Raw genomic sequence first — 18,911 nt, forward strand, 5'->3', positions numbered from 1 at the left:
CAGGGCAGAAGGTGATGTGAGGATGGAGCAGAGGCTGGAGTGACACAGCCACAAGCCCAGGACTGCCTGGAGCCCCCAGAAGCTGGACGAGGCAGGAAGAACCCTACCCTGGAGCCTCAACTCTGCTGACACCCTGATGTACATTTCTGTTGTTTTAAGCCCCCCAGGTTATGGTAATTTGATATGGCAGCCCTAGGAATTGAATACAGAGTTTTGTTGTTCAGGAGGTAAAGAGGCATCAACACGGTTTGTACTTAAAGGGCCCATTTGGTCGAAAGGGTGAGAGCCACTGATGCGGGGCTGCCTCCTGAAGCCTGGGCTGAGTGGGTGGGGGTGCTGTCCCACCCTGTCCCCGCCTGTCCTCTGTGCCGGTTGACCCCGCAGCCCACAGGGGTATAGCCCTGCCGCCCCTGGTGCTCGGCCCCCGGGTTTTGCTGGCTTCGGGAGGCACGGTGGGACCTTGGCATTTCAGAGTGTGAAAGGAGTGCTTCTCAAGTTTCTGGATCCTAGTTTTTTTCAGAATGGAGGAAACATTTCTTTTTAAGTTTTTTTGTTACTTTAAAAAAATTTAATAAACTTTATATTTTAGCAGTTTTAGGTTTACAGAAAATGGAGCAGATAGTGCGAGTTCCCATTACACTCCTCCCACACGCACTTGCACAGGTTTCCCATCGTGAACATCTTGCATTAGGTGATGGTACATTTGTTATAACTGATGAACCAGTATTGATACTTTATTGTTAACTAGCGTCCACAGTTGACATTAGGGTTCCCTCTTGGTGGTGTACTTTCTCTGGGTTCTGACAAATGTGTAGGACATGTATCCACCATTGTGGTATCATACAGAATGGTTTCACTGCCCTAAAACCCTCTGTGCTCCCCTAATTCTCCCCTTCTGCCCCAGTAGCACGCGGCGGCCACTGACATTTTTACTATCTCCATATTTTGTCTTTTTCAGAATGTCACGTGGTTGGAATCATACAGTGTGTGACCCTTGCTGACTGGCTTCTTTTGCTTAGTAATATGCATTTAAAGTTCCTCCATGTCTTTTTTATGCTTTTTAGGGTTTTTAGATGTAATTTGTAATTTTTAGGGGAGTGGAAGTAGGTACTGTGAAACTTATAGAAAGATTGCTCTTTTTGTAAAAAAGCTTGCACGTCATGTAATCCTAAAAAGTCCAATAAATATATGAGTGGAGAATATGTGCATTAAATCCAAATATCATATTTGGAGATCCTGTGCTGGTGATCTTCGGAGATAAGTAAGCTCTTTATTGATTTTCTGGCTGGGCACATGACAGTGTTGGTCAGGGGTACCCTGGGCGGTTAACTAGGATGGACTGCTGCTCCCAGGTCCTTCTCCTGCAGGAGATGCCTCGGGGGCCCGGTAGCTCCCGGGTCCTCCTCCTGCAGGGGATGCCTCCGCAGCCCCTAGCTCCCAGTTTCCCAAGCCCTTTGGCTCTAGCTTGTAACAGAACTCCCAGAAGAAAGTTACCGATGTGGCATTTTGAGAAGGGGAGAAGGTGGGGGGTGAATTAAGGTTTGTCGCTGACATTCATGGGAATGGGAAGAAGCTCCTCGTCTGAGAATCTGAGCGAGGCAGAGGATGGAGTGTGCACATTTATCAGGATTTCTGGAAGGGCTATGGGAAAGTCACAGAGAGATCAGGCACAAACAGGGAGGATAACAAGTGTCCCTGCTGTGCCTTCTCTGTTCCTCCCTCCTTTTCCCACTCCCGGCATCTAGAGAAAAGAGCTGCCTTCATACAGTGGCGGGGAAATACGTTTTGTGCAAACTCTTTATCAGAAAGGTTAGAAAGTCAAGAACAAAAGCCATTTGTTTTGAGATCTGACTAACTGCTTGTTAACGACTCAACAAGGACACTTCCTGAACTTTGCCCCCTCCTTGGCCAGCACAGCAGAAGGTTTAATGGAGCGTGTCTGGGAGCAGGTTAAACTTTCTCCATGACAGAGATGTACCTTCAGGTGAACACGCAGGTTTTGCAGAAACCCCAGCAGGACTAGCAAGAAGGAAGGCTGCGTTGTTGTCAATTGAGAGAAGCCAGTCACCGGCCTGGGCGGAAGTGCCCACACTTCCGATACGATGGGGAGGCCATCTCCAAGAGCACGCCCTTCCTGGAGCCGGGGTGCAGAGGCTGCCTGGGCTAGCGTCTGAGGGTAAGAGGAGGCTGCACCGAGCGGGACACGGGCTCACATCGTTTCCAGCAGTCGATTTCCCTCAGAGAGACCACGACCTGGACAGTAGGGACCCTGGGCAGGGTTGGCCACACCTGAGTTCCACTCTGATGGCTCTGAACACGGACTTCCTTGTCTGTGCACTAGTGATCCTTTGGTGAATGGTGAAGGTAACATTAACACATGGGGAAGTATTCTAACCTGCACTTAGATTTTCAGCAAGTTCATTTAATGTGTGTCATTTATAAACATTTTAAAAGTGGGTAGCAAGACTCCTGGGCTTCTGGGCAAAGCTTGGTCCTGTCTGGTGGCAGATATGAACCCATGCAGCATGTCTATGAGCTATTCTTGTTTCTGTCCAGTAGACAATGGATGAGCGTGCACCATGCTCTGTGAGCTATTCCTGTGTCTGTCCATAGACTGTGGTGAGCCTGCACCATGCCCTGTGGCTGTCCCTGTGTCTGTCCGGTAGACCGTGGTGAGCGTGCGCCACGCTCTGTGAGCTGTCCCTGTGCCTGTCCGTAGACCGTGGTGAGCATGCGCCACGCTCTGTGAGCTGTCCCTCTGTCTGTCCGTAGACCGTGGTGAGCGTGCACCACGCTCTGTGAGCTGTCCCTCTGTCTGTCCGTAGACCGTGGTGAGCGTGCGCCACGCTCTGTGAGCTGTCCCTCTGTCTGTCCGTAGACCGTGGTGAGCGTGCGCCACGCTCTGTGAGCTGTCCCTCTGTCTGTCCGTAGACCGTGGTGAGCGAGTGCCATGCTCTGTGAGCTGTCCCTGGGTCTGTCCGTAGACCGTGGTGAGCGTGCGCCACGCTCTGTGAGCTGTCCCTGTGTCTGTCCATAGACTGTGGTGAGCATGTGCCATGCTCTGTGAGCTGTCTCTGTGTCTGTCCATAGACTGTGGTGAGCGTGCGCCATGCTCTGTGAGCTGTCTCTGTGTCTGTCCATAGAGTGTGGTGAGCGTGCGCCACGCTCTGTGAGCTGTCTCTGTGTCTGTCCATAGAGTGTGGTGAGCGTGCGCCACGCTCTGTGAGCTGTCCCTGTGTCTGTCCATAGACTGTGGTGAGCGTGCACCATGCTCTGTGTCTGTCCATAGAGTGTGGTGAGCGTGCGCCACGCTCTGTGAGCTGTCCCTGTGTCTGTCCATAGACTGTGGTGAGCGTGCACCATGCTCTGTGTCTGTCCATAGAGTGTGGTGAGCGTGCGCCACGCTCTGTGAGCTGTCCCTGTGTCTGTCCATAGACTGTGGTGAGCGTGCGCCATGCTCTAAGATGATTTTTTGCCTCTCTTGAAAGGCAGCTATTTACCCACCTGCCCTGGCAAACTGCCTGGCCTGCTGACATTTATTCTCGGCCGCCGTGACCAATAAAAGCTGACGTTTGTTGTGAGCTGGTGGGGCAGCACCCTGTAATGACCGTCCCTGTCCTCTTGGCCCACTCTGCCCACCTGGGCTTCGTCCTGGGTCCCCTTCACTGAGCCGATTGGTCCCCGGTCCCCTTCACTGAGCCGATTGGTCCCCTGTCCCCTTGGGGCTACTCTGTGCACCCACAGGCCACTACGAAGCTCCAGGTAAGAGGATTTTACTGCCCCGTACCGCACGAGGGTGTCTGAGTGTTTGTAGCAGTGCTGTGGGGACGGGACCTCCTCGACCCCATTTGTTTATAGTTTGGGGCAGACTAAGGAGTAAGTGCAAACATATAGCCTTTTGTGAAGTGGGAAACTGTTCATCTCTGTAGGACTCTCCATCGGTGCAGGTTTGCTTTAGAAAGAGGGGTTGAAGGTGGGGGGCATTCGCCCTCCTGTCTGTTTACAACCTGGGTGAGTTGCCCAGGGTGGAGTGTGGGAGTGCCCTGACTGCGGCCGTCGGGTCTGCTCACTGTCTACCTCACTCTCCCCTTGTCAGCGGGGAGTTCCTTCCATCCTGAACCGTCCTGTCCAGGCTCCAAGGAGGGTTTGGGTTGCAGCCCCGGCCTCAGCCACGCGATTGATGGGAGCTCCTTGTGGGTGAAATGAACAGGCCCAAGTGCCCGGATCTCCTTCCCTTCCTTGGGGAGAAACACTCAGCTCGGCGCTGAATTGATTTGCTCTTACAAATGCTGAGCTGCCCGTCGAGGGCACGGGGTCTGTGCTGGCCGGAGAGGAGCATCCTGCATCTGTCCGAAGTGCCAGTTGGTTGGCTTTTTAAAAGCCGATCTCAAAAGTCAAGATCTGTTCCCTATGGGAAACCATCTCAGAGGGTCCCCAGTCCATGTCTGGGGGCCCTTGATGGCCCTGCTCGGATTGGGGTATGTGGGCCCTGCCTGAATCCTTGGGTCTGAGGACTGAGAGATTGAGGTGGGTCCTGCAGATGAGGAGCAGTGTTCTTTTAGGAGTTTTCGGCTAAATCCTGAATAGCCAGTCTGGTCTGTGGTTGTTGGAAGTGTGGGGGCTTTCCCAGGGCCCTGGTTGACTTTCAGGCGGCACCCCCGAGTGAGCTTGCGGTGCCACCCCTCAGAGGGCGGCAGGAATGCTTGTGGATTTTGTGAGCTCTGTGGTGCTTCCCCCACGGGCCCAGCTCCTGACGGACTGCGTCTGCCTGGCTAGAGAGCCCGTTGCTGCCCATGCTGCCCTCAGGTTGAGCAGTGTGCCAGCCCTGCGCCCGTGGAGGGAGACGCCTGCTCAGTGACGATGAGTAGAGCTAGAGCGGGTGCCTCTTCAGGTGACTTTCTGGTTTCACATTTTGAAGTGAACACTTTTTATGAATTTCTTAGTTACCTTAGATTCAAGGAAGATCGGGTTTTTCCTTATCTAAATACCTTTCCCGTTCTAAATACTGGCACTGAGCACCGGCAGTAGGTCCATCTCACGCCGTTCCCTATTGCATTCTGGCTGCACAAGCAGCCCCCGCTCTCCAGTGGCACGGGAACCCCCGGTCTGTCAGTTTCTGTTTCTCACCTGCCTGTGTGGTCTCTCTTGATCCCATATGGTTGCGACCTGGTGAGAACAGCATCTACACTCCTCTTTTACAAATGAGGTGACAGGGCTCGGAGTGGTTGAGTCATGTGTCCAGGGTCACACGTGGACCGACGATGGACCCTGGGCCTGTCATCGGCCACACCAAGCTCCCACGGGCTCAGGCAAGGAGCCTCAGGGGTGCAGCCGGGCAAGGCCCTCTGGTCGCCCTCCAGGTTAGCCGTGGACTGGTGACTTTTGTTACTGCAGTGCGTCTGAGCACACTGCCCACCCCTTCTGTTGCCAGAACCAGAGTACAAAGGGCACCTCTCTCCAGCTACTTTTCTGAAATCTTACTTGTTTGCAAATTGTTAACCCCAGAATCTTTTGAACTTGAAGTGTCGGCTCCTTTTCCTAACCAATGCAATTGCATTTTAATTAAAGTTGAGATTATAAGTTGAAAATGGCCTGTTTACTGATTCTTTAGTTTCGTTTATACAACCCACAAATATTTGCTGTCTACTGTATGCTAGGCTCTCTGCTAGGTGCCAGGTCCATAAGAGTGAAAACAAAGATGTTTAGTGGGCAAGGAGACATTTCACCAGTGAACATAATTGATTGGTTAAATAATTGATTAATTAGCATTTTGAGTTTAGACCATGTAATGGAATTTCAAAGCAATAGCCTGAACATATATAACAGATATTGATGGTGACTTTTTAATTTAAAAAGGCATATTCTTACACTGTTGAATGTTAATTCTTTGGATACAAATAATTCCAATGTTGGAAGCCAAAAATGGGTGGTTCTACTGGGATTTATTATAAGATGTTGGGATGCTTTGTATCTGTTTTAGGTATATTTATGTAACTAACTAAAAATTACTCGAAGTTTTTTCTGCTCTTGGACATGTGCCTGTTTTTCATTTTTTTTAACATTGAATTGTTTTGTAAGCTAACGTTTCTGCTTAGAAATACAGCAGGGACTTCTCCCTATAGCAGGGACGTGAAAGCTCTCCCCCGCATGGTCGTTTCCACGCCCACAGCAGTGCGTTTACTGTCCCGCACGCCACGCGGATGTAGCCATTTCTGGGGGTGGTGGACTGACTCTTGGTGCTCTCTCCTAGGCCAACGAGGTGACGGACAGCGCGTACATGGGCTCCGAGAGCACCTACAGCGAGTGCGAGACCTTCACTGACGAGGACACGAGCACCCTGGTGCATCCCGAGCTGCAGCCCGAAGGGGACACGGACAGCGCAGGCGGCTCGGCTGTGCCCTCCGAGTGCCTGGACGCCATGGAGGAGCCTGGCCACGGCGCCCTGCTGCTGTTCCCGGGCAGGTCTGTGCTCTGCCTCGGCACGCCTGGGTATTGTGCACAGGGCACTGTGTGGACGTGTCTGACGGGCAGATTTGGTTCATGGAGGGGTTTGTGTCAGAGAGTGGTTTAGAATCGTGACAAGGCCTGCAGGAGGGTGTGGACCCTGAGTGTGGCCTACAGTCCTGGGGAGAGCCCATGCCCAGCTGCCCTGAGCAGTCTCCCGGTCACAGCTGACCTCCCTGTCAGGAGATGCCCCTCCTGCTGACAGCAGATGACCGTGGTTGTAAACATCGCACAACGTCTTTGGCTGTCGAGATAGAAATTGTAGGAGAAAAACTTCAACTCGGTCTTTTGGATTTTCTCATCACGGTTCTTATAAACCAGGGCAAGACGCGATATTCAGTGAATGCCTTCCTGCAGGATCTTAGAACCTGTCAACCTTTACAGCACCCCTAACCAGGCCTCCTGTTCCTGTCTCCCCTCCCGCTGCCCCAGGTGCGCCCATGCATCTGAGGACTGGCGAGGGGAGGGGCAGGGTCGGGAGGTGCCGTGGGGCACATGGACCCGAATGAGAGCTCATGGTTTTGCCCTGTGCCTCTTGGGAAGCCACCCTGCTTAGCAGCCTTGAAAGTGGTTTGGTTTTATTTTGCTTATTTTATTTCATTGCATTTTTGTTTGGCCCTCACAGAGTTTTTGGTCTTTTCTCTTGAACTGAAGTATTGCATCCCAGCATGCGAGCGCCCGTCTAAGGGTGCAGACGCGCCCGCACCCAGTGCCCCCCACTCCCTCCCCGGCGCCCTGCTACTCACGGCAGCCTTGCCTGGCCTGGTTTTGGCTCCGACTACGTGTTGTCATACAGGGGTATCCTCTCTATACTCGCTGCTCTCACTTTATGTTGTGGCTGAGATTCATCTGTACTTTTGTGCACAGTTGTAAATTGTTTACTTCCATTGTTAGTAGAGCATTCCATTGTGTGAATATGCTGCAGCTTCTTAATTTATTGTTGGTGGGCATTTGGGCAGTTTACAGTTTTGGTTTTTTGAATAAAGCTGCTATAAACATTACCTGTCTTCCGGTGGCCTGGTTTGTCCCCAGGAATGGGAGAGGCGCACCTGGAGCACACTCGTGCTGCTTTAGAAGTTACTGCACTTACTGCCAGTTCAGTGATAGAGGGGGTAATGGTCGCTGCCTGCCTGCCTGCCACCTGTGGGGCTCTGCCCGCCCCTGTCCTCGCAGCACCTGGTCTTGTCTGCTTTCCTGTGTTTGCTTTCTGGAGGGCGTGGAGTGGACTGTCCCTGGGGGATAGTTCTTTCTTGCGTTTCCCAGGTGACTAATGAGGGTGAGCACCTTTTCTTGTGTTTATTGCCCATTTGGAAATCCTCTTTTGTGAAGTCCTTTACCCATTTGTTTATTGCAGGGGTCTGCACACTTTTTCTGTAAAAGGCCAGATAGTGGTCTCCGTGGCTACTCCTCAGCTCTGCTGTGGGGGTGCGAGGCAGTGCCTGAGTGAGTGCCCCCAGCTGTGTCCCCGTCCAGCTCTACATAAACAGGCCATAGGTGGGGTTGGGCCTCTCCCGTCTTTTTCTTATTGGTTTGTAGGAATTCCTTATATATTTTAGGTTTGAGTCTTTGGTTCAGTATGTGTATTACAGGTATCTTTTTCCAACTCTGAAGGTCATCTTTTCACTTTCCTGGTGCTCTCTTTGAGGAACTCATGTTTTTAAAAGTTTTACTATAGTTCAGTTTATCCATTTTCCTTTTGTGGTTAGCACTTCTGTGTTCTGTTTAAGAAATCTTTGCTTACTTCACATCACTATGTTTACTTCTCCTTTCCTTTAAAAGGTTTATTGTTTTACCTTCATATTCAGATCTGTAGTTTCTCCATAACTGATTTTTTGTGTATGGTGTGAGATAGGGGCCATTTTTCCCATATGGATATCCAATTGACTCAGCCTCATTTTTTAAAAGATTCCTCCTTCCTCCACTGTCCACGTGTCACCTTGGTCCCACGAGGTGGCTGAACGTGTATGGGCTGTGTCTGGACTGTGTGCTCTGTTCTGTGTTGTTTTGTCTACTCTCGGGTCAGTACACGCTGTCTTTTGCTCCAGCGTTGTCGTAGATCATGCTGTCTGCTGGTGTGAGTTCTCCAGCCTTGTTTTTCAAGGTCGCGTTGGCACCCTTTGGCCCTTTGCATTTCTGTGTAAATTTTAGAATCAACTTGTTTGTTTCAGGAAAATAGTATCTGCTGGGATTTGGGTTGGGGTTGTGTTGGATCTATGGACTAATTTGGGGAGAATCAACATCTTCACAACATTGGGTCTTCCGATCTTTGGACGTAGTATATTTCTCCGTGTGTTTGGGTCTTCTTCAGTCGGATTGTCACGTTCGGGGTGACCTCCTGGTGGAGGTGAGGTGGGATGTGCATTCATGTGGAGCCAGGCAAGCCCCTGGGCTCTGCCGGGACCCGGAAGTACATCTTCCAGGGGCACAAGCCCAGCACGTGTGGAAACGGGAGAGTGAAGTGACAGCCACTCCAAGTGCCTTGTAGTGATGGGGACAAAGACAGCACAACAGTTGAAGTGTGAGGATAAGACACAGAGGGACTGGCAGTACCGCCTTTGCCTGTTGCTTTCTTATCAGTATTTTTTAAGGTAATAAGCTAAATTCTTCTAATTAAATTTAATTCAAGTAAAGTAGTCCAAGAAAGTTGAAGAAATGCCAAATCTGGGAAATCATTATGAGGTCTTAATTTTTCTCAGGAAAGATTCAGACTACGCTGTTGTGCTGCATAACACACTTGCCCTCAAGATTTGTTGAAATCACGTTAGTGTCCAATTGGAGAGATATTTTCTGTTTTCAAAAGCTTACCAGTGGCGAGGATGCTGATTGTCAGCTGATGTCACTGGTTTTCTGTCGACTCAGTACAGAAGTGCCGTCCAGTGTAGTAACAGCTCTGTGACTCCTCGGCTCCTCAGTGTGATGCGTGTGGCCCTCATCGCTCTCCCATCAGACATGAGGAAAACTCAACCCCAGGGGAGGCAGCTAGAGGAGGTGGGGGCTCTATTCTGAGGGAATAGCAGGCCTTGTCCTCGTGGGTCACGCGGACGTGGGTCCTCCAGCCAGGAGGGGCTCCTCGGCCCCGGGAGCACTGTGTGTCTCCTCGCGATGACTCACCCTCCTCTCTGAGGGCAGTTTCCTCATGGGGTCTGAGCACGTTGATAAACAAGCAGCTAATCTTAAGAAGCAGAAAACGGAGTCTTCTTGTGTAGAGCTGCATTTAAACGGTGACTGTTGGAAGGAGTGATTTCCTCCTGTCTCTGTGAGCAGATGAGAGACTGAATGCAGACAGGGACTTGGAAACACTGAGGGGAGCCGTAAGGTGTCCCGAGGTCACGAGGTCTTGGTTTATTCTGGTGGGGGCTTCAGAATGCACCAAGGGAACAGCATGTACGTTTTCACTGCTCCTGAAAGCGTGTGTGGAAGACATTGTGATTTGGCCCCAGCAGCCTCAGGACTGCTCAGTAGACGTGCCCGTTCGTGGCCAGGAGATCAGAACTTGCTCCGCGTGTTGAGCCGCGTGGGCCTCGGGGAAGCACAGAGACCCCGGTGCCATCCCCGACTCTGGGCACGCGTGGGCGGTCACTTCTCTCTGAGGCCCCCTTTCCTTCTGAGAGGGACAGCTCTAGCGCCTGCTGGCAGATTCTCGTGGGGATTAGTGGTGACAAATTGAATCCAGCCCCGGTCCAGGGGAGCGGCTGCCATCACAGCTGTTTTCTGTTAGCACCTGTCACCACGGGTGGGCAGGGCGGCAGCCGTGTGTGCGGCTGAGCCCCAGGACCTCATGCTGAGCGCCTGGCCTGGCCCAGCAGCCCTGCTCCCTGGAGGGTGAGTGTGGAGCAGTGACCTCCCTCAGAAGAGGGCGGGTGCTTGCACACTTCCCTTCCCCTGCTTGGAAGCTGCTGTTCTGGGCTTTAAACTACAGCAGAAGTTTGCGCTCACAGTGGCCAGTGGTGGCGTGAGGACAGCTGCTCCTGGAAGAAGAGCGTGGGGGGTGCATGCCCTCACCATGGGTCTGCAGCTACAGCTGACTGTCCAACCTGTGGGCCTCCTGAGCACTTGCAGTGCGGCTGGTGCAAGCCGAGATGTGTTGGAAGTACACAGTGAACGCCAGATTTCAGACTTATTATGAAATAAAGAATGTAAAAAATCTTGCTTTTGAAATGAAGATATTTTGAGGATGTTGGGCTAAGTAAAATATGTTGTTAAAATCGATTTCACCTGTTCATTTACTTTTCTTTTTAACATGGCCACTAGAACATTTGACCTGACGCATGTGGCTCACAGCACACGTCTGCTGGAGGGCACCGGGCTCGCCCTCGGTCTGGGGCTGCCGGTGGTCGTGAGTCAGAATGTGTCCTTTCTCTTTTGCCTCTGCAGATCCCACCTGCACAGCCAGTCCATCGTCACGGTGATAGGTGGTGAGGAGCATTTTGAGGACTATGGCGAGGGCAGTGAGGCGGAGTTGTCTCCGGAGACCCTCTGCAACGGGGAATATGACTGCAGGGAGCCCGCCTTTCTCACCCCCCGGTAACACAGCCCTGCTCCCTGCCCCTTCCCCTCCCTCGTCTTCCCACGTTTGCTTGTGAGGAAGTGTCCCCTTTGGGTACATAAATTGGTGAGAGAGAACTTGTTTTATTTGCTGTAATATAATTAAACATACCACAGTCAAAATGTGAAGATTTACACCTGAATGAAAGTTGGCCCAAGTTTCTCTCGTCCAGTTATGTTTTCAGATCACTCCAGTTTTCTGAGGCCTCAGCTGCGTCACGTGGCACAGAGCCCTTTGGCGTGGATCACATTACAGTCTGTAGGCAACTCTGAGGGAGGCTTTGTGTGTGTTTGTATGTGAGAACATTTAGGTTCTCCTCTCAGCAGATTTCAGTTACACCACACAATGTTGTCAGCTGCAGTCGCCACGTTTTACGTAGATCCTCAGGCCTTGTTCCTCCTGTAGCTGAGAGCTTGTGCCCTTTGAGCAGCCTCCAGGGGAGGCTTTAGCATCACAAAGGGTTCTTTGGAGTCACATCCCCAGACTCTCTGGAAAGTTCTGGCCTCGAATGAACTGAACTGTGGTATCTAGAAGGCGAGGCCTTCCTCATGGAGCTGGTTGCTCCCTGGCTCTCCTTCCTCTCAGTGCTGCACAGGAGGCCCTGGGAGAAAGCCGTCACTTGTGCTGTGTCCCGTGGGCCTGGCAGCCGTTCGCTGGGGGCGGCCGTCAGAGGATATGCCTGCCTCTTCAGGCGAGGAACAGCCTGTCCACCCAGTCTCCTCTCCTCTTTGTGCCTGGTTCTTGAAATTCTCCATCTTTGCCAACAGCAGAGGCTGAGTATCTTTAAACTGGTGACTGTGAGGTTCTCCTTTGCCCAGACTGTCACCTGGGCCAGAGGACCGGGGTGGGGGGGTTGGGGGGGACAGTGCCAGGAGGGCTGCCTGCGGGAGCCCCCTGAGTTCTCCCCGAAGCTGCCCTCAGCCGTGCGCCACGCGTCTCTGGGAGCTGTGTGTGAGCGAACAGCGTGCTTGCTCCGAGTAGCTCTCCTGTGCCGATGCGCACGTTTGTGGGGTGTTGAAATGAAGACCCGAGGACCCGGTCTTGCCAAACATGTGTTCTGTCCTGTGTTTGCGATCTTTTCCCGCTTGTTTAGTTTCTGCCTGTCTCTTGTCCAGTGTTTCACTGTTTGTGTCTCCAGGGTAACTTCTGCACTACCATCGATGTTTGGCTTTAACCTTTCTTTAAATTGCACTTCCACATGGGCTTCCAGAAGCGCCAGGGACATTCCTGCAGCAGACGCATCACCAGTGCCGAGAGCCTGTTAGAGCGCAGGAGGCTAGTAGAACTCTGCGTTTTTAATGAAGTTCTTAAAAATGACAAAATCATTGGTGGTTCATCATCCACACGCAGTTTTTGATGCTGGTGGTTTTGAGAACAGTTATAAAATAGTTCCAGTCCAGGAGGGAAGACTCCACCTGGAGACTTTGTGCTTTGCTCTCACATGGACAAAGGCGAAAGCGGTGTGTCTGGTCACTTCTTGTTAAAGAGGGGTTTTTGTTGTAAGTGAAGCTGATGGCTGCACCTGTTTCCTCTGAGCACCTGACCAGGAGGGAGGAGGTGTTGCCAAGCCCCCTGCTGCTGAGCTGGTGTGATCCTGGGTCCTAGAGGTGACGAGGGAGGTGGGCTCACACAGTCTGAAAGTAAGAGCCACCATCTTCCCAGCCAGTTAGCCGACAGCGTGCTTGTGTCCAGCCCTTGTGTGGAGTCGCAGACCCCTGCAGGTGCTCTCTCCTGACCTGACGCTTCTCCTCTCTCCAGCACCGACCCGCTTGCCGCAAAGCTGCACAGCATCCTCACTGATGAGGCTTTTGAGTTTTACTGTAGCCAGTGCCACAAACAAATCAACCGCCTCGAGGACCTCTCTGCTCGCCTGAATGATCTTGAAAAGAATAGGTAATCGATGGAGTGCCTGGCCTTGCTCTTTCTTCAGGGGTAAGGGCTCTGCCTCGAGGCGCCGCTCAGTGGGCCGGTCGCTCTGGGGTGCCTCCTTTGGAGGCTGGGCCTTCTCTGCAGTTGCAGGTGACCGTGCGGACAGTGGGACTCTTCCTCGGGCCCTGCCTGCCCCCTGCATGCGCTGAGCCTGTGTTTAGTGCCCTGTGCCCTCCTTGTTCCTGTGTGCATGCTGCAGTCTGCTCAGCTGCTCTGTCCCTGAGAGAGGAAGTGAGCTTTAGACGCTGTGTCCTGTGTGGGAAGTCCAGCAGGTGAAAGAAGGTCTGCACTGGGAAAGAGAGACTTTCTCCATTTTACTGAAAGATTTCTGTAATTGAGAGTCAATGAAACAGCCCTGAATTTACAGTAAGATTTGGTCCGTAAACACAGATTTGTAATCAGGAACGGTAGTTTACATCAGGTGCGCATACCCCAGGCGAGCCCCTCCCCTGAACTAGTTCTTGTAAGGCTGCCCCGGGCTCCGCTACTTGGAAGAGTCCAGCTTCGCTACCCTGCTTTTAAAACGGGCAGCAGGTCCCCAGCACGTGCCTACTGCTCCCGGCCCTGTCAGTCCCCATCGGGTTTCTCTTCTCCATCTCCTGGTTCCGGTTTGTGTCAAAGCTATTGTCTTCCCTCTCCATGCCCTGGGCCCAGTCCCAACTCAGGTCAGGGTCCCAGAAGGAGACAGGTCCTTTTGCTGGCTCCTCACAACTTCACAAACTCCTGTTATAGAAAGCACTTTTGAGTGGTTTGCACATATTGATGTGTCCTTGAAGCATACTGTTGACTTAGCCTGTTGTATGGGCAAGCCCCTGGGTGGGCCGCTCTGAGGAGGGTCTGGAGAGGAGATGGGCTACCCTAGAGCTTACCACAGCCACCTGGCCCAGCAGAGCAGTGCACGACCCACAAAGAGCTCTCACGCTGGACAGGAGGGGATCGCACGTGCTGATCAGTGATGTGGACTCCTGGGCACGAATCTGGGGCGGCTTCCTGGAAGAAAGGCCCTTGGACTGGCAGGAGGTTACATAAAAGGTGGGAGAAAGGTGAACCATCCTGATGGTTTCAGCGTGTTTAGAGTAGTCTTCTAAAAACCGCTTACCTGTCTTGAGGAGCCTGCCCCTTTAGGGCCTCAGCCAAGGCCAGCTCAGTCTTCCCAGTGGATCCTCATGGCTGACGGCCCTGCTATACCTGCTGTCCTGCCTCTAGTTCCAATTCCAGCACATTTGATGTCTTTATCCCTTTTTCTTTTTCTTTCTTTCTTTCTTTTTTTTTTTTTTTTTTTGGTGAGGAGGATTAGCCCTGGGCTAACATCTGTGCCCATCTTTCTCTATTTTATATATGGGATGCTGCCACAGCGTGGCTTGATGAGCGGTGTGTAGGTCCGTGCCTGGGATCTGAACCTGCGAACCCTGGGCCGCCGAAGCAGAGCACGTGAACTTAACCACTACGCTACCAGGCCAACCCCTATCCCTTTTTCTTATGTTCTGTGCAATGCTCAAAACACAGGCTGGAGTCCAGCAAATGCCCGAACAGGTAGAGAGGATGGGACAGGACCCCGGCATACTTGGCCAGTCAGCAGCCTCAGAGGGGAGCTGGGGGGGTCCCAGCAGCACTGATGAGGAACTAGAAGTGCTCTTTGAGGGGGGGCTTCCTGGGAGACTTGAGAAAATGTGACATCTGCTAATTCCAGAGACCCACTGGCCTGTGTTTTAGGGACAGCCAGTGTTTACCTCTGTGTGTGTTTGCGTGTTGAGTGCTTTGGGAAGGTCGCTTGACCTGGCTGGTGAGGGGTCATTTGTCCTTCCTGCATGAAGACTTGCCCTCCTGCTAAGTGGGTCCAAGTGCAGGTCTGTCGTCTCTGTATTTGAGAGTGGCATGGAGACACGCATCTCATCTCTCCTCCTCCAAAGACTGTTGACGTAGAACTGATCTTTTCCCAAGTTGGGAACCTGCCCAGGATGGCCGTGGTCACATCTGCTAGGCTTTGTGGGGCAGAGAACAGACTAGGACATGGCTAAGTATGACCAGCAAGTCCAGTGGAGTCTCACGTCCAGTCACCCGTTCCCTAAGAAAGACTCTCCCAAGGGGTCAATATACCGTTCAAGTCATTATAATCAAGACACAACTGTCAGTCAGGAGATTCCCACTAAGCACCAAGTTGAGGAGATCTGAATCTTGTGTGGTGGTTTCCATAGAATTGCCTCAAAATAAATGTATTTGGTCATGGTTTGTGGGTGATAAAAAGTGATTTAGTCCAAACCTTATCTGGAAGCTTTGACATCAGGTATAATTTCTGCACAGTGAACTTCAGAACCTGCCGACAGCTGTTATATTTTCCAGGTATCTGGGAGCATCTATGAAAACAATTCATTTTGTAGAAATTAAGAAGACTGCTTTCCCCAGGAGTTTATTTTCAAATTCTAAACCCTGTCACGGGCCGGCTCCGTGGCTTGGCGGTTAAGTGCGCGCGCTCTGATGCTGGCGGCCCGGGTTCGGATCCCGGGAGCGCCCCGAGGCACCACTTCTCCGTCCAACGCGAGGCCGAGTCCCACGTACAGCAACTAGAAGGATGTGAACCTATGACATACAACTATCTACTGGGGCTTTGGGGGGAAAAACTGAATAAATAAAATCTTTAAACCCTGTCACTGGACTGCAGGTCCAGTTCCTGAGAGGCTGACAGGTAAACTGAATAGTGAGTCTGTCCGTCCCACATCTCAGGGAGTTTCGGTGGTCTTAGGATGAAACAGGTTTGTGTTAGAATATACAGTGTCAGTCAGGGTCCAGTCAGGAGAGGGGGGCCACTGAGTAGTGTAAACGTGGAAAGTTCAATGAGAAGAATGACTGACTGTAACAGGGATTGGGGTGACGAGGCATCCGCTAGTAAGATAAAAGAGGGCTCAGAAGAACGCAGGAGCAGCGGCCCTGAGGAGCAGCCCCCCAGGGCTGAGATCGGACCCTGCTGCAGAGGGGAGGGCCCTGGCAAACTGGGTGGCAGAGATGTCACCATAGTGCCACACTGGCGGGATTTGTTGAGAATCTGCCTTCTAGAACTTGCTGGAAATCTGCCCTCTGGCTGCCAGGAAAGCCCTTCCCTGGAAGGGGTCTCACCAGAAGCACTCAGCTACAAAACCGCCCGAGGGGGTGTCGGTCCAGCCACTTGCTGCTGCTGGGCACCGGCACTGGGCAGGCTGCTCAGGCAGGATGCTGAAGTGTGAATAGCAGAGCCTCAGTTAAAAGCAAGGTGCCACCAGGGAGCACCGGGAACCCAGAAGCAAACCTTCCTCCTGCCATGTCTCTCCCCAGCGCTCTCTACCCACAAAACTTCACATTGCAAAGGGCCCAGATCCATTTCCACAGAACAAGTAAAAGGATGAATTTGGAGCTGAGAGGCAATAAATTGGTGACTGGTACAGCATGTATTTCTCTCTAAGTAGACTTTCCTACCCAAACCTTAAGAGAATTGTAGGTGTGTTTGAGATGAGAGAGCTGATGAGAGATGTGGCCTGTCTGGCTCTTCTGAATTCAAGACAGTGGTTGTTCTCATCCTTGGAGAGATGACTTGTATCTTCTCATAGGTTGAGGCTAATAGTTTAGCAGTCAAATTGGAAAATAAAACTTTGGACTTCAGAAATGAGAGAGAAGGTAAGTTGGGTTGTTTTTGCCGCTGCAGATGGGTACGTCAGACAGACGATGTGTAATGTGCTGTATTTACTGCCCTGAAATGGCAGCAGGAGAGGTTTCCCAGATCACTGCCAGGCGGGCTTCTAGAGTGTGAAGTACGGGTGCCTCAGTTAAAACCGACGACAGGACTTTCCTTTACAGACAGGGCGTGTCACGTTTCATGTGGGGGCCTCTGATGGCCAAGAGTTTAGAGGGTAATTTGGCTTTAAAAGCATTTGGGACATGGCGTTGGCTGATGGCTCAGACCCCATGCAGCAAGCTGGTGGGTCCAGATGCTGGGTCGGCCTCTGGACGAGGTCTGGCTGTGGCTCCCTCTGAAATCTCTTTGGGGGTGGAGTAATGTAACTTGCTGAGGCCTTGACAAGCCCCTCGTAGCTCCCGCCTCCCTGAACGTTTTGCTGAGTGGGCCTTTCTGTGCATGGAGCTGCCTCAGGGCAAGGTGGTGCATGCCTGTGGACGCCCTCATCCCCGTATCTCTCCAGCCTGAATTTCCTGTTTCCTCCCGTTCCTCCCTGTCTGTTCTCTGACACTATTTTCCTGTTTATTTTGATTTTGCACAGTCCAGCGAAGCGGCTCTCCAGCAAGAAGGTGGCAAGGTAGGAGACCCTTGGTTCCTTACTGGGATGTTCTTCTGAAATGTAATGCTAATCATAGCTCTTTAAGAACATGTTTAGGGCCGGCCCCGTGGCTTAGCGGTTAAGTGTGCGCACTCTGCTACTGGCGGCCCGGGTTCGGAACCCAGGCACGCACCAATGCACCGCTTCTCCGGCCATGCTGAGGCTGTGTCCCACGTACAGCAACTAGAAGGATGTGCAACTATGACATGCAACTATCTACTGGGGCTTTGGGGGAAAAAAAGGAGGAGGACTGGCAATAGATGTTAGCTCAGGGCCGGTCTTCCTCAGCAAAAAGAGCAGGATTAGCACGGATGTTAGCTCCGGGCTGATCTTCCCCACACACACACAAAAAACATGTTTAGAAAATACTATTTTCCAAGGTGTTTTTAAAAACTTTTCAGAGTTGCTTCTCATGGTTTGGGATTGAAAATAATTTGAGGGGATGGACTGTGAAAAGAATCTCCAACACTGTGGGCTGGGACCAGAGTTTGTAACTGGGAAGTTTATAGTGAAAGCTTTTGGCACTCCTCCTGCTTTACTGAGTCTTTACCGGGAGGTCTGGAAGGGCCAGGGACCCCGCATGTCTGCTGTAGGTTAACCCACCGGTAGAGAGCATCAGCGAGGGCCCTGGTCTCAGAGAGCCAGAACGTGACGTAGCCCAGGTCTGGGTCCACCTCCTTCGAAGCCTGCGCCCTCCCCACTGGTTCCCCAAGGTGAGGAGAAGGGGAAGGATATGTGCCTACCTCCATTTCTAAAGAACGTGCATTTGTGGCCATTTCTTCATTTCTCAGTTTTGGATACTCCCTATTGGCTTCCTCTAGTGAGAGACGACAGCACATACATCTATCCTCTCCCCTGCCCACTGGCTCTAAGGACAGTTTTCACAGGGTGCATGAGATGCAGCATTCCTCACAGGAAGCATGTAATGCATCACTAGTTTCCTTTCTGAGGAAGTCACTGCTTCTCCTGGAGGCAGTGATTGCCTTCATGTTTTCATTTGCTTCTTCTTCTGTGCTGCTCTCCTGCCTCCATTGCCCAGCCTCTAACGGGGCCACGAGGCAGCCCTGTGCCTGTCTGGATGTCGCCCCAGAGACCCTGCCCTCTGCGCAGGTGCAGTGCGGGCTGCACGGCTGGGTCCTGCACTCTCTCCCCGCTGTGTTCCCAGTGTTGTTTCAGGCGTCGGGTCTTCTCGCCCCCAATCCCATCTTCCTCTTTCATCTCCATCTTTTTGTCCAGCACATCTTCGTATAGCTTCTTGAGAAAAGAGGTGCCCAGGAGATAAATTCTGAGGCCTTGCTGGATATTTTACTCTTGTAGTTTGGCTTGCTATAGAATTTTGGATTGGAAATAATTTCCCTGTGGAGTTTTTTTTTTTTTTTTTTTAAGATTTTATTTATTTATTTATTTTCCCCCCAAAGCCCCAGTAGATAGTTGTATGTCATAGCTGCACACCCCTCTAGTTGCTGTATGTGGGACGCGGCCTCAGCATGGCTGGAGAAGCGGTGTGTCAGTGCGCACCCGGGATCCGAACCTGGGTCGCCAGCAGCGCAGTACGCACACTTAACCGCCAAGCCACGGGGCCGGCCCCCTCCCTGTGGAGTTTTTGACGGCATTGCTCATTATCTTCTAGT

General features: G+C 51.9%; 1 protein-coding gene across 8 annotated transcripts in view; it reads left to right on the forward strand.

The window, feature by feature from the left end:
- The window catches only part of RAB11FIP3 (RAB11 family interacting protein 3), an 84,789-nt gene that overhangs the window by 50,457 nt on the left and 15,421 nt on the right, over positions 1 to 18,911 (forward strand). For 3 of the 8 annotated variants that reach the window (XM_087449275.1, XM_087449276.1, XM_087449278.1), the window contains 4 exons: positions 6,251 to 6,462; positions 10,879 to 11,028; positions 12,809 to 12,943; positions 17,224 to 17,259. In XM_087449275.1, coding sequence (XP_087305401.1) covers positions 6,251 to 6,462; positions 10,879 to 11,028; positions 12,809 to 12,943; positions 17,224 to 17,259 — 533 coding nt within the window. The remainder of the gene's footprint in view (positions 1 to 6,250; positions 6,463 to 10,878; positions 11,029 to 12,808; positions 12,944 to 17,223; positions 17,260 to 18,911) is intronic. The other 5 variants (XM_087449279.1, XM_004438299.3, XM_087449277.1 and 2 more) reach the window with 4 other exon arrangements.

The sequence above is a fragment of the Ceratotherium simum genome, chromosome 26 (genome assembly GCF_057802395.1).
Source record: "Ceratotherium simum simum isolate JZ-2026a chromosome 26, ASM5780239v1, whole genome shotgun sequence".
NCBI classification, from domain to species: Eukaryota; Metazoa; Chordata; class Mammalia; order Perissodactyla; family Rhinocerotidae; genus Ceratotherium; species Ceratotherium simum.